This window comes from Vidua chalybeata, chromosome 9 (assembly GCF_026979565.1).
Source record: "Vidua chalybeata isolate OUT-0048 chromosome 9, bVidCha1 merged haplotype, whole genome shotgun sequence".
In the NCBI taxonomy this organism is placed as follows: Eukaryota; Metazoa; Chordata; class Aves; order Passeriformes; family Viduidae; genus Vidua; species Vidua chalybeata.
The window spans coordinates 23,117,852-23,130,562 of NC_071538.1; the positions used below are offsets into that span (position 1 = coordinate 23,117,852).

Consider the following 12,711-nt stretch of genomic DNA (forward strand, 5'->3'; position numbering starts at 1 on the left):
AAGCTGGAATCAGTCAGGCATTTATTTGCAGGTACAGGAAGGATTTCCTTTAAAAGTTGTTATCAGGCCTCAAGGTGGGACTAATGCACCTATAACCAGTTGGGTCATTATTCTTTCTCCCTAATCACTGTGTATTTGCTCTCATGTGGTCAGATATGAGACTTCATGAGTCAGTATCTTTCTGGCCAAGGAACTGCTGGTCGCCACTCTTCATTCCACCAAACTGCTTGGATCCCAGTTGCAATGGTTTTTATTAAGCTTGTGGACTTATTCCTACTATGCAACCTACATTTCTCATCACAAGCAGCACCAATGCCTCTAATGAAGACAGAATAAAACATTTCATTTTTTTAGGGCAATACATTTAATCCCTGAACAGTGACTACATGTTGTTCTTAGTAGTTTGTTTCTGAAGCTGCTCGCTTAAGGCTGAGTCATTTTATCATGTTTAATATCCAGTGCAAGGTCTAGCTCTGCTTGACTTTAATTCACCTTACTCCTATCCTTCTCTAACTCTTTTGCATACATTTCTATGCCTGTCAGTCCTTTCTGCAATCTTTTTACATTCTGCTAATTTACTTTTAATTATGTGGCTATTGATCCAGTTATATTATTTCTACAATGCTTCTTTCTTTGTTCCAGATATTAATGCCAGAGAGTGTTAAAGCTTTTGAATAAGGAAGTTCCATACCTTTTCCATATTTAAGTTTCAGGGCTTCTTTGGTAGATTGATTCACATCTGTAGAGTACTGAGCTTTGAAGTCCTCAGTTACATACAGATTTCTTTTCCTTTTGTCATTTAATTTTATGTGAATCACACATCATACATCCCTCAATCAGCTCATCTAGAATATCTTCATTACTTAAATGAAACCTTATTGATGAAGTGGAAAAACTGTCAGCTATTATCAGCAGAAATAACCAGTACTACCAGCATTTGTTCTCCAAGTTATTCTGAAGTAGTTAAATACTTCCATATGCAGGGCTGCCCACCCATCTGGTCACAACTCCTAGTAGTCCTTAAAAGCTTTAACCACGCACAGAATGTTAAAACATAAAATGCTTTAAAAAGATCCCTTTTAGTATGCAAATTCAGCCCTACAATATCCTACAGACTCACAAAACTAATAGAATTTTTCTATCATTCTCTGATTTTGAGGTGTTTTTGATTCAAAAAACATAGCTACACTAAAGCTATTGATTTCTTTAATCTGCTTCATAAATTAATGCACAATTCTACCTTTTGTGATTACCACATCAGATTTCTCACCGGTTTTTCCACTACACACTTGTAATCCATCTAACATAGAATCATTAAGGTTGGAAAAAACCTCCAAGATCAAGTCCAACCTTTGACCTAATGCACCACGCCCACTGAAGCCTAGCTCAGTGCCACATCCCCTCACTTTTTGAATTGTGTTTCTGCTCATTGTCAGCTCCATCATCATTGGAAAACACTTGAACTGATTTTTTCTTTTAAGAGGAGGTAGGCTGGGCAGTCCAAAAATCTGTCTTACCCCATTTCTTGGCTTCAGATTCATTTGTCCATCATGCCAACCTCAGCCCCCAGAGGCAGATTACTGAAGCAATTTCCTATTTTCAGCTTCTTCAGTATGCAGCAGTACATACCATTATCTACCTTTTGATCAACTACCACATAATTTGTATCCATTCCACTCTGCATTGTGGTTACCTAAAAATTGACTCATTAATTTTTTAAATCGATATCATTTTGTTTAAAAATCATTTTCATTTTCATGTTTCTGCGTTCCAGTGTGCATGTAAAATTAAAGTTAAAGCATCCTAAAAACAGTAGCATATTTACATGGAAACCTTCAGCTAATTTGTTGTCTTGTGAATAATCTGAATTGGTTCTACTAAAGCACAGGAATTAGGAATCTTCTTGGGGGATGCTCCTAAAGCCCTCAAAAGGCACACAGATATCAAAGGAGATTTGCTCCGATCTACTCAACGACTTTTTTAGAGGGAATAGCTGGAGGCAAGAATGGCTGCAGCACACATCCAAAACACTTCTGTATTGCCTTATCAGCATAGGGCTTCAAACAGAATCCATACAGTTTATAAGAAATCATACAAGATATTTTTGGCAGAGTGGGAGCCAAATATAAGTCTTCCAAGCCTTGTATCATTCCTTCTGGTGGCTTGAAGGGCTTTCTGAAACACAGAGATACAAATTCACATCAAGGCAATCCTGAAGTATTCCAGCCTGCTAAAGAGCTGGAGTAATTCCCAGCTGGTTCAAAACCAGATGAGTTTACCACTGAGGCCCTTCCCCTGCACTCAGCTATTGAGTCTGGCCTCAACAGAGCTTGCCCATCCTAGATATAGTCTCAAAGGTGCTAGAATGGTTAAACTGGAATGTCTCTTGAGCAAAACCAAAGGTGCTTTCAGAGATGTTGCACATGGAAAATGTACCCTTTCCAATAGTTGTGCTCTGTTCATTGCTTTTTTTTTCCTCATGTGTATCACATGAGAACAAAAAAAAAATCTAAAATTCTAGTCTGTTCCAATAGTTTCATATACTGTTTATAAATGTGAACAATTTGGTAGCATAAATCATTAAGTCAGTTTGAAGAGAAATTTTTACAGAACACCAAAAGAACTATCATAGTATATGTGGCCACAGGCCGAGAAATGCAATCTAGCAGATGGTCATTTGCTGTCTTAAGTGATATGGCATATAGAAAAGAAAATATTATTCTGTTAATGCTCCAGAAGCTCAACAAAGCCAAAAATAGTATGCAGCTTTGCTTCATGGATAAGAAAAGCACAATTGCATACTTAAAGCAGAAGAAATTGACCTCTCTGATTTCTAAACTTTTTCAGAGTATGGAGCAGGTTAGTGTAAATATTATACTACATGCCTCTTAAGTTCTCATATAGTCCTTCCCATAATCTTCCTTTTTGAAGTTTACAGCATCCTTCTAGCAATTGCTTATCAGAAAGATGAATAAAGAAGAGAAATTTAATGTATTTAAGCTTTCATGTAATATGATAGAGATTAATTCCTAGGAGCTGGGGAGGTACACCTACTCTCCCCTGCAGTTTCATCTTGCCTAACAGCTTTTCTCTTTCTCTCAGTGGTAAACAAGTACCAATGCTAGCTACAGAGCTCACTGCAACTCACCAGAACACAATATTTCAATGCCACAGCCTATCCACCAACCTCATTTGAAACAGAAGTTTTCTTGCAAATCCACAGGGTCAACATCATCAGTGCATTGCTATCACATCACCCCTAAGTGAAAAATCTGCTGGATATAATAATGACCTAATTAAGCCCATTGTTTTCCCTCTAAGACACAGACCAATCTGGTCTTTTTCATTTTCTTGCAAAAGAGAAAACCGCAGGAAGCAAATGACTGCTTGTGTTGCCACTGTAAATCACATCTGCTGGAATACTTCCTTCCCATCTGATCTAGAGCTCTTGCAGCTGCAGTCTGACCATACTGTCCAAAGTCACTCTATTCTTGGACTACATCATGGTATAAAGTCTTGAAATTTGTTTCCCCTGCTATTCTTTTCTAGAATTTGGCAATAGTTCTTCTCAATATCTGAAGAAAATACTTCTCATTTTCAAGACACAAAGCCTCCAAAATTGCACACGAGGCAAACACACTAAGATATGCTAAGAGGAAATTTAAAAAACTCCAATCTACAAAATTACTGAAGTCTGCTCCCCTGTGCACTTGTGCTCATGCACACATTTGCTATATAGCATTCCTACCAGATACACCACAAACCTTAGCTAATCCCAAGCATGTCATGCAGTAGTGAGGGAACAGACAGTTGCTGGTTTGTTGCTTTTTATGTGTTCTGAGCAATGGGAAATACTCTGCCACTTTACTGTCCACCAGAAGCAACAGATATTTTTAAATCATTAAGACATTTGGAGGGGTTAAATATAAAATTAGGGCACATGAGTAGAACAGTTATCTACTATACTACCAGTTTTATATGTATGTATCCTGCCAGGAAAGCTTTGAGGTTTCCTGAGACGTTTTACCTAAGGGGTAAGAAATTTACCTAAGGCACAGTGTAAAAAACATTAATTCTTCTATAAATCTATCTCAGCTCTTTTTGAGATTTAGGCATCTCTTTTAATGGTGTTGAAATTATTTTGAGCTATTTAGCAACTTCATAACAAATAAAGCTAGGAGAGGAAGAGGATGTCAAGGGGAAGAAGAATCTTAGACCAACTGCCAAGTTTTAACACAAGGGCTTTTCCACATATTAATCTTCGATAAGAAAACTATCCTAAAATATTGTAAACACAGTTGTTCCCATTTTAAGCTTGACATCTTATATGTTGGGTAAGCTCAGTGCTCACAAAGGACCCCAATATTAATCCTTTGTATTTTTAAATTATTCATAAGCCTGCTTCCCTGACCAATCAGATTGTCTGATAAGATACATTGTTCTTAGGTCACTTCGGAGTGTCACCAGTTTAGATTTTTAAAACAACCTCCACTATTAACTAAAATGCATCATTTGTTTGCTAGGACCTAAAAACAGCACTGAGAACAGTTTTTGCCTTATAGATTACAAAAACAAACAAAAAACAAACCTCCCACAAAACAAAACAAACAAACAAATGAGAGAAAAAAACCAACAAACAATTACAGTCTGTGCAAATGACAAGAAAGCTATCCATGAAGTAAATTCAGAATTTATTCCTGAAGACACTTCAGGTACTCTGTCAGGCTGTGTGGATTTTCTTCCAGTTCTGGCAGAGTGTAATTGTTTACTTAACCTGGATATTGATTGTAGTTAGACTCCTGGCTCACTTCCTTCAGCTGCAATTCTCACTCTGGCAGCTTCACATACATCACTTAAAATTCCTCTCTGCAGCCATGCTGTTCACATTCTTTCTTCCGGGTCATAATCCACTAAACATGACCATGCTTTTATTTCTGCATTATGATGATGGGGCTTTTTAAAAATTTTCTGGTCTTTGTAGAACAAAAAGTGGAAGCTTTTAGCAAGAATGACCTTGAGTCACTGTCCTTTAAAATTAGGATTATGCTATAGAGCTTTATGGAAGAGCTCAGTTAAAAGGGAGAGATTCTCCAGCAGTGTAGCTGCAGTATGATTTTTCTGTGTTTTATGAATACCTATATACATGTCACTATCAATTAGTACTAAATTGTTAATTAGGTTGCATGTTGTTCGAAATTTTATGTCAATAGTTCAGATGTGAATTTGAGTACTAAAAAAATCTTGTATGTAAAACTTTCTTAGTAGTCATCCTGGTAGTAATAAACTAAGGCAAAAGGCGCATAAATTTGCTATTTAAAAAAATAAGTCCATTAAAACATCATGAATATGGAGTGTTAATTCAACCATGATGTGTGTTCTGTATTGGTTTAAGTACTCTCACCTACTACAAACGTACTTAGGCTCATCTACTAAAAAGTTTTGAGGGTTACTGAAAGCATGTGTAAACATTAAAGATTGCTAAATCCATACAAAGCAATTCTGTAAAGGCTAATTAACCTTGAAATGGTGGCAAAACCTGTGCCTATAGGTCAAAAAATGATCACCAGTTTGCAAAGTGTTTTCAGAGCCCTTACACTGTACCAGCTAAAATACACTTCAATTTAAATGGATTATAAACAGGCACTTGTAAAGAAATAACATTCATATCAACCATTGTCACTTTTTTTGGATTTATTTAACAGGCGGGACTACACATGGTCATTGATAAACAGAATACTTGAGGTCCAGTATTAATCTGTTTCTCTTTACCTTAAGTTCCAAACTAGGCATGAGAAAAATTAAAACCAGAGATAACTCCAACTCCTGTATCAAATTAATTCAATACGCCTTTGTATGTATTTAATGTATGAATATTTTTGCATACTTTCTGACTAGGAGATACTCTAGTATTTCATGCCATACAGTACAGATTGCTAAATATACAGTTCCTCAAAAAACTAGGACAGCAGCATTTATTTGAAAACAGGAAACAATTTTTTCAGTAGAAAAGACAATGCTATATTAGAACAGATAGACTCTATTTCACAACAATGCAAAGTATTACACCCCCTCACCCCCCCCCAAAAAAAATTATGCTTTCATATCTAATGAAGCTTGACAACTGGTATTAGATATTGTAAAATATATGAGACCAAATAGTGCTTCACCTGGAATCTTTTCATGTCTAAAATTTGGCAGTAACATAACTTAAAAGGATAGCACATCTCCAGATATCGATCAGGGATTTGTACAGCTGCAATGCCATAAAAATCATCTGCACTATAAAAGAGATAACATGATTATGAGTACGCTACATTGTAATTTCCTTTGGGCAGTCAGAAAGAAAAAACAGTCTAATAGTCTCTGAAAAAAATAAGCTTGCAGGATATCCACTATCTGACACCAATATTCCAATTAAAGAATCTTCCAAATTTAAATTAACAACAACAAAAATAACACAAGAACTTAACAATTACTTTTCAACCCCAAAAACAGGAGGCAGCTGAAAAGCTAAGCAGCTCACAAGAGTTTTGATATTCCAACTTCCTTGTGAGTTCAGGCAGGGAACATAAATAGTTAACCTTATTCTAAGCCATTAAATGGAGCTTACTAAAAAGCTTGCTCTAATAAATGGTATGATATGAAGGTCAGCCCTTAATTCACCATCAAAATATCTTCTGGGTGTAAACATAATGACTTCTGCTTGTGCACTACACAACCCTGACAAGAATGCTACTTGACAATCCATTTCAGGCTAGGAAAACGTTCTCATTTGCGTCAAGGGGCTGAATGTCAGCAGATTCACTAACACGCTTATTTGCGCTGCAGTGGTGGAACAGAGTAAAACACCATGAGCCCTCCATGCCCTGCTGCTGCCTGGCTAGGGAGATGGTGAAATAAAACAAGATTTAATCCTATCCATATCACTGTGCAGTTCGTGAAACTTGACAAGTCAACATTAAGTATTCAACGTGGTATTGTGGCCTAAAGGGATCACATGCAGCCTGCACATAAGAGCAAAGGAATAGCTTGGTTCTGCTTCGGTGTTTGTAAATTTAATTTGTTCAAGGAAAAGCAACTCTGGAAGGGATTACTAGCTAAGATCAACACTCTTACCAAAGAAAAAGAGAAAATGCAAGTAGGAATAATATTGACATTTTTGTAATACAAAATAGCTTTTTGGGCTTAAGTGAATAAATAAAATTTGGAGGTGATTGCAGTTCAACCCCAGCACATCAGAATATTCCATTTAGTGTTCCTGAGTAGGAGGGCCTGGGAAGCTTGGGTATTTAATGAAAATTGCATAGGATTTTAGAAAAAAACATATTTTGCAAAATGTTAAGATTTATTTAGTAAAAAGTATTGTTTCAATACTTTGTCAAGTATTGTTTCAGTGCAATACCTATTTCTTTAAATAAGTGGGGCAACAATATTCATGCTACAACACCTAACGTATTGACCTAATTATTACCAGGATCTCATTCCACAGCTTCAGGGAAGGTTATCTGCAGTAAAATGTGAAAGTCCCTAGTGCCCAGGAAACATGGAGCTGCTGAATATACACACATGGAAATGAAGAAAAACCAGGATCTACAGCAATGCACTTCTGAAATAAAAGTACAAGAGCCACCCGCAAATCCCCTTTGCTAAGTGTAGCCCTGTATTTACGCTATCTGCAAGATCTTTGAACAGAACAACGATTCAACTATTTTAAGTCATCTCTGGTCCTACAGCGGGAAATGAGCACAAAATTCCTGAGTCAGAAAAATGCTCTTTTTGCTAAATAATGCAGGGGAGAGATGCTGGCAACCCCCTGGATCCAGCATGGGTGGGAAGGTGCCCTGAAGATGTATTTGCTTACTCGGCCCTTTTAATAGAAATTAGCAACAACTGGGGTAGAGGGTGGGGAGGGCAGCTGAAAGTGATCACAGAACAGTCTCCTATTTTGTTTTAGCAGAGGTCCTTTTGATGATTAAACTTCCAAATGACTGGTAAATGCAATGCATATTTTTCCAGAGTGAAGGACAATGAATACCTTTTTCTTACAGACTGATACTTCAAATATAAAGCACAGAAAGATAAGCACTGCCAGCAAGGAATCTAAAAATAAGTCTTCTTAAGCTTGATTAATGAGCTAATAAAAAGCTATAATAAGAAAAAAAATCCAATTAAAGCATCCTGTAATATTTCTCTCAAGCAGAAATAAAAAAAAAAAACAAGAACACAGTAAAACTTTGGAAAATTAATATGATTCAGACAACGGCCTTAATATTCAAGCCTACAGTACATAAATTTTATACTTTCTTTGACTGGCTGTCCTTTATTTATCATCTCTGATGTGCATGGTCTGAAATTGTGGTTCTTGATGAGTTTCATTATTGCCTCACAAGTATATAATCTGAATTTAAATAGACATATTAAAATCTTGGGCATTATACAGGTTGTAAGTACTAATTCTATTCAGAAAACCTGCAGGCCTCTGGCATGTGGAAATAAGGGCAAAGCCACTAGAAACTATATGCTATCAGCTATAGATAAAGTCAGAAAACAAACTAGCTACACTTCTCGCTGGTGGACAAAAGACAGAGTAGAAAATTTATATTGTAATAGTCACTTTTCATCAGTCTTTGGTACCTGAAGGTAATCAGAGGGGACAGGAGCAGCGACGACACTGGAAAGGAGCCGTAAAAGACACAGAGGTAGGAAGAGCTGGAGATTTGACACCAGATGAGAAGCACCTGCATCACAAGGAGCCCCAGCACGCCCCTTGCAGCACCTGGAGGCGAGCAGCACTCAGCCCAGGGCCCGTGGCTGACTGCGAGGAAGGCAGCACACCAAAGGACCCCCGGGTTCCTCACAGGCGCAGAGCTGAGGCACAGCAAAGAGCAGTAGGACAGGGACAGTCTACACAGGGTGGGAAAAAAGAGAAGCCTGGGCATCTCGTACATGGGTCAGTTGTTATTTTAATACTACAGAAACTGTTTATTTGCACTTACTGAAAGGTCCTCAGGCATCAGCGAGTCCGAGGCTCCAGGACAGGCGCATCCCACCTCCCTCTGCCGGCGGCTCCGTGCGAGACCCCCTGCAGCAAACGCTGCTGGCACCTGAGGCGTGGAGCGGGCCACTGCCCCCGGCTCCTCGTGAATTTTAGAGTATTTTTAAAACAAAAATTAAAATGTTTCAGTAAACACTCTCTAATTAGGCAGACGTAGTCTTTGTCTCTTTGCACAGTTCAGTGAACATTTGGTGTTTTTTATTTTAATCCCTTTATTTCAAGTTGTGGTTCAAGACTTCGCCGAAAACCGTGAAATAGCAAATGTATTTCCTCATCAGCTGCCTGCAGTGTTTCACGAAGGAATACTTTTCAAAATACTTTCGTTTGATTACGGGGTTTGCCTTTTCTAATTTGACAGCAAGGGAATCAAGATACACAAAGACAATGTTGTATCTGCCTGTTTAAGAACCCGCCCACGACTCCTGAAATTTACATTAACAACAAAGTTGACTTCAGCTATTTCAGGCGGCGCCTGGAGAGACGTGCCCGGTTCCACACTGAGCAAACGCGGGTCCCGGTGAGGAGCCCGGCCCCGCCGCGGCGCTCCCGAGTCGGGCACAGAGTCGGTGCCAGGGAAGCGCTGAAGCCCAGGGCAGAGCAGAGCAGAGCTGCCTTCCCCTCCCGCCGCCTCCCTGCTCGGCCCTGGCTCCTGCAACCAACAGCGCCGGCCATTACTTCCAGTTCGGTACTGGCAACATCGAAATCCCACAGTTCCGATGGTTTTACTTTAAAAAAAGGACAGCTCTGCTGCTTTTAAATGTTTAGTGTCTCTCTCCCCGCTGCTTTTCTGATGTAATGTGCCGTCACTTTGTTCTCACAAGCACATTTCTGACACCAAAGAGTCCCTGGCCTCAGCATCAGGACACGCGCCTGACCTCACGGCGAAGAGGTCCAGCCACGAGCGACAGAGCGGCTGCTCAAGAGAAGCTGTACGAGAGGCAAGAGACAAAGCAGCAACGCGAGCGTTCTGCCTGCTGCCCCGGTGGCGGCATCTGAGCGCCTGCCAGGAGGGAAGAAAGACCAACCCGGAGAGCGAAGGAAAGCAAGCCTGCGCTCCTGCCGGGCCCGGGGGCTGCCGAGGGCAGAGCGGGCGGCTGCCTGGAGAGTACGGAGCTCTCCAGACCGAGACACTTCACACACTTGCCAGCGGCTGCGGCCACCGGCAGCCCAGTGGGCGGCTCGCCCAGTCCCCTGGCAGCCCCGGGGGCGGCCCGGGCGGCGTCCCCCGCGCCGCCACGAACACGCCTGTGGGCGTTGAGCCGCCCCGTCCCGCCTCCGCAGAGGCCGCAGCCGCAGTCCCCGCTGTCCGGGCCTGCCGGCTGGCTCGACACCTCCCGGCCCTTCGCTCCCAGCCCTGCCCGGCAGCGCGGCCCTCCTGCCGCCGCTTCCACTCCTGCGCACTGGGCGCGCCCCCCGGGCCGGCCGCGGCCAGGGGCGGGCGGGGGAGCTGCCAATTGCGGTCCCGCGGGGAGCGGCTGTGGCGGGGCCGCCGCCCGCGCTCGCAGGGCAGGATGGAGACGGAGAGCCGGGTACCGGGGCTGGCGCTCCCCGCCGGCGGGGAAGGGCCCGGGGCCGACTCGCATCTCGCTGCGGGTGCCTTCGGCACGGCCCAGGGGCCGCTGCTCGCCGCCGCCGAGGTGCTGGCCCTGGACGATGAGGAAGACGACCTGGAGGTGTTCAGCAAGGTACGGCAGCGCCCTCCGCGCCGGGGGCGGCCGGGCGGGCTCGCCGGTACTTTGCCCCAGCGGGCGCCAGGGGAGCCGGGGTGGCGCGACGGGACGGGACGGGACGGCTCCGCCCCGGGCGGCGATCGCGGCCTCTGCCCGCCCGCCCCTCGCACGCACGGCGCTCCCCGGTGCCGCCGGGGCTCCGTGCCGGGCCGGGCCGCCCGAGGGCGCGGGGCTGACTCGGGCAGCGCTCGGCGGCGCCCGCAGTCCCGGGTGACTTCTCGGGCACGAAAGGCGGAGTCGCTGCTTCGTACCAGCAGTACGAGTCATGACTGCGCTTACCTGAAATGTGCCGTCTAATCTGGACTCGCTGTACCCTTATCATCATTTAGGTTCGTCAGGTGCCATATATGTATCTGTAAATTAAATAAACAATCGTGTTTAGTAATTGCAGTTGTGTTTGAGTGTAAATGAGTGTTTCCAAGTTTCAGTTTGAGTTTTCTTTTAAAAGATGAAGTCTCACACCTAAGCATGGGAGATTTGAGAAGATAATATCTGAATTTTGATGACGAGAATAAAATGAATGTAACTGACAATGTATCAGTGTCCACCTTCAGGGGGCACACAACCAGGTACATGGGTGCCCGTCTGGCTGATGGTGCTGGTTTTAATTAAACCAACAAAGGAGGCTATGGCTTCCACATATATTGTTTCTCATTTAGTACTGATTTAGTACAGGTTAAGTCAAGACTTACCTCTTGTCTCCTCAGTAGTTAAAGAAGAGGGCATGTCATGCATCTATTTGCCTTATCAAGGCAGCATCTAGAATATAAGTGCATACATAGAGCTAGGGTGGAAAAATGTGTATGGGACTAGGGTGTCATTCACCATCTGAGACTTGTGAACTGCTGTGACAGGATGTGTGCCATGGGAGAGAAATAGCAGTTACATTTCCCATTTGAAAAAGTGGCAATGTATTTCTATTCAGTGGGACAGATTGTCATAGGGAGTAAATGTGTGGTTTTTATATTTCTGTAGGTGAGAAACACTGTTGTGGTATGAATGAGTACTACTATTGGAATAAGGACTTCCTTCTTAGGAGCTATGTACTTAAACTCTGTAATAGAAATTATGTATGTATTGCTATGTATTTAAACTGTAATAGAATTCTTAAAACTCATGGCTTTTGAGGCCAGAAGGGACTCCTAGGTGATTTAATAGTCTGTAACTTGCAAGAGATTAGGCTAAATTTCACCAAGTTACCTGTATTTTTCTGAAGCATAACTAGGGTCGAGCTGAATTATATTTTCTTGGAAAGCACCAGTCCTGATTTGACTTAAAAAGATGAATGATTCACTGAACTTGCATGCAAAAGTAGTGCTAAAATATAATTTTACTTGTTTATGCTCACTTTGAATCCATTTCCTTTTATGAGTGAAGTTCTGGCAATTCTGCATGAAGGTATCTGCTTATCAACACAGTGCATTGATGCTTATGCTGCTTCCATATCAAGAGCAATTCTCCTTGGGAATAAAAAATAAAAACAAGTGGAGTTGATACAAGTTACTGTTGCTTTATGGAAAATATTGAGATCTTTAAATTTCTACCTGGATTCTTGCCAAATATTTTTTACATATATGAAAACCACTGTTAATGCATGCTATATGATAAGTCATTCCTGCAAACAAGAAAATTTGTCATATGAAAATACAGCTTTCATTCCAAAGTTTGGATACCTGCATGTAGTGAGTGCATATATCAATCAGAAATTCATAGTTTGTTTTCAAGTGCAATTTGAGATCTGATCTTTTGAGCTGATGAAAATCTGACGTTGGTTGGGCTTTATACCCTATTTATTCATGTTCCATATATTCAAAGGAATCTGACAGGCTAAATGTAGCTTGCAACTAAGTTTTGTAAAATCAATTTTTCCTTAACATAGTGTTCCAGGACTGCCTTGTTTTAAATTGCATCTTAATGGGGTTCCTC

At 41.6% G+C, this 12,711-nt stretch overlaps 2 protein-coding genes across 8 annotated transcripts in view; one reads left to right on the top strand and one right to left on the bottom strand.

The window, feature by feature from the left end:
• PLPPR5 (phospholipid phosphatase related 5) overlaps positions 1 to 12,711 on the bottom strand; it is a 214,962-nt gene that overhangs the window by 25,722 nt on the left and 176,529 nt on the right. For all 4 annotated transcript variants that reach the window (XR_008432280.1, XR_008432281.1, XR_008432284.1 and 1 more), the window contains 2 exons: positions 12,134 to 12,245; positions 11,065 to 11,138 (listed from right to left, as the gene is read on the bottom strand). The gene's annotated coding sequence lies outside the window, so the exon portion shown is untranslated. The remainder of the gene's footprint in view (positions 1 to 11,064; positions 11,139 to 12,133; positions 12,246 to 12,711) is intronic.
• Positions 10,374 to 12,711, top strand: part of SNX7 (sorting nexin 7) — a 29,143-nt gene continuing 26,805 nt past the window's right edge. Inside the window, exon 1 of one of the 4 annotated variants that reach the window (XM_053950079.1) lies at positions 10,374 to 10,740. In XM_053950079.1, the coding sequence (XP_053806054.1) occupies positions 10,567 to 10,740 (174 nt within the window). In that variant the 5' untranslated portion in view covers positions 10,374 to 10,566. Of the gene's footprint in view, positions 10,741 to 10,799; positions 11,115 to 12,711 lie in introns of those variants that run through there. The other 3 variants (XR_008432279.1, XM_053950078.1, XM_053950080.1) reach the window with 3 other exon arrangements.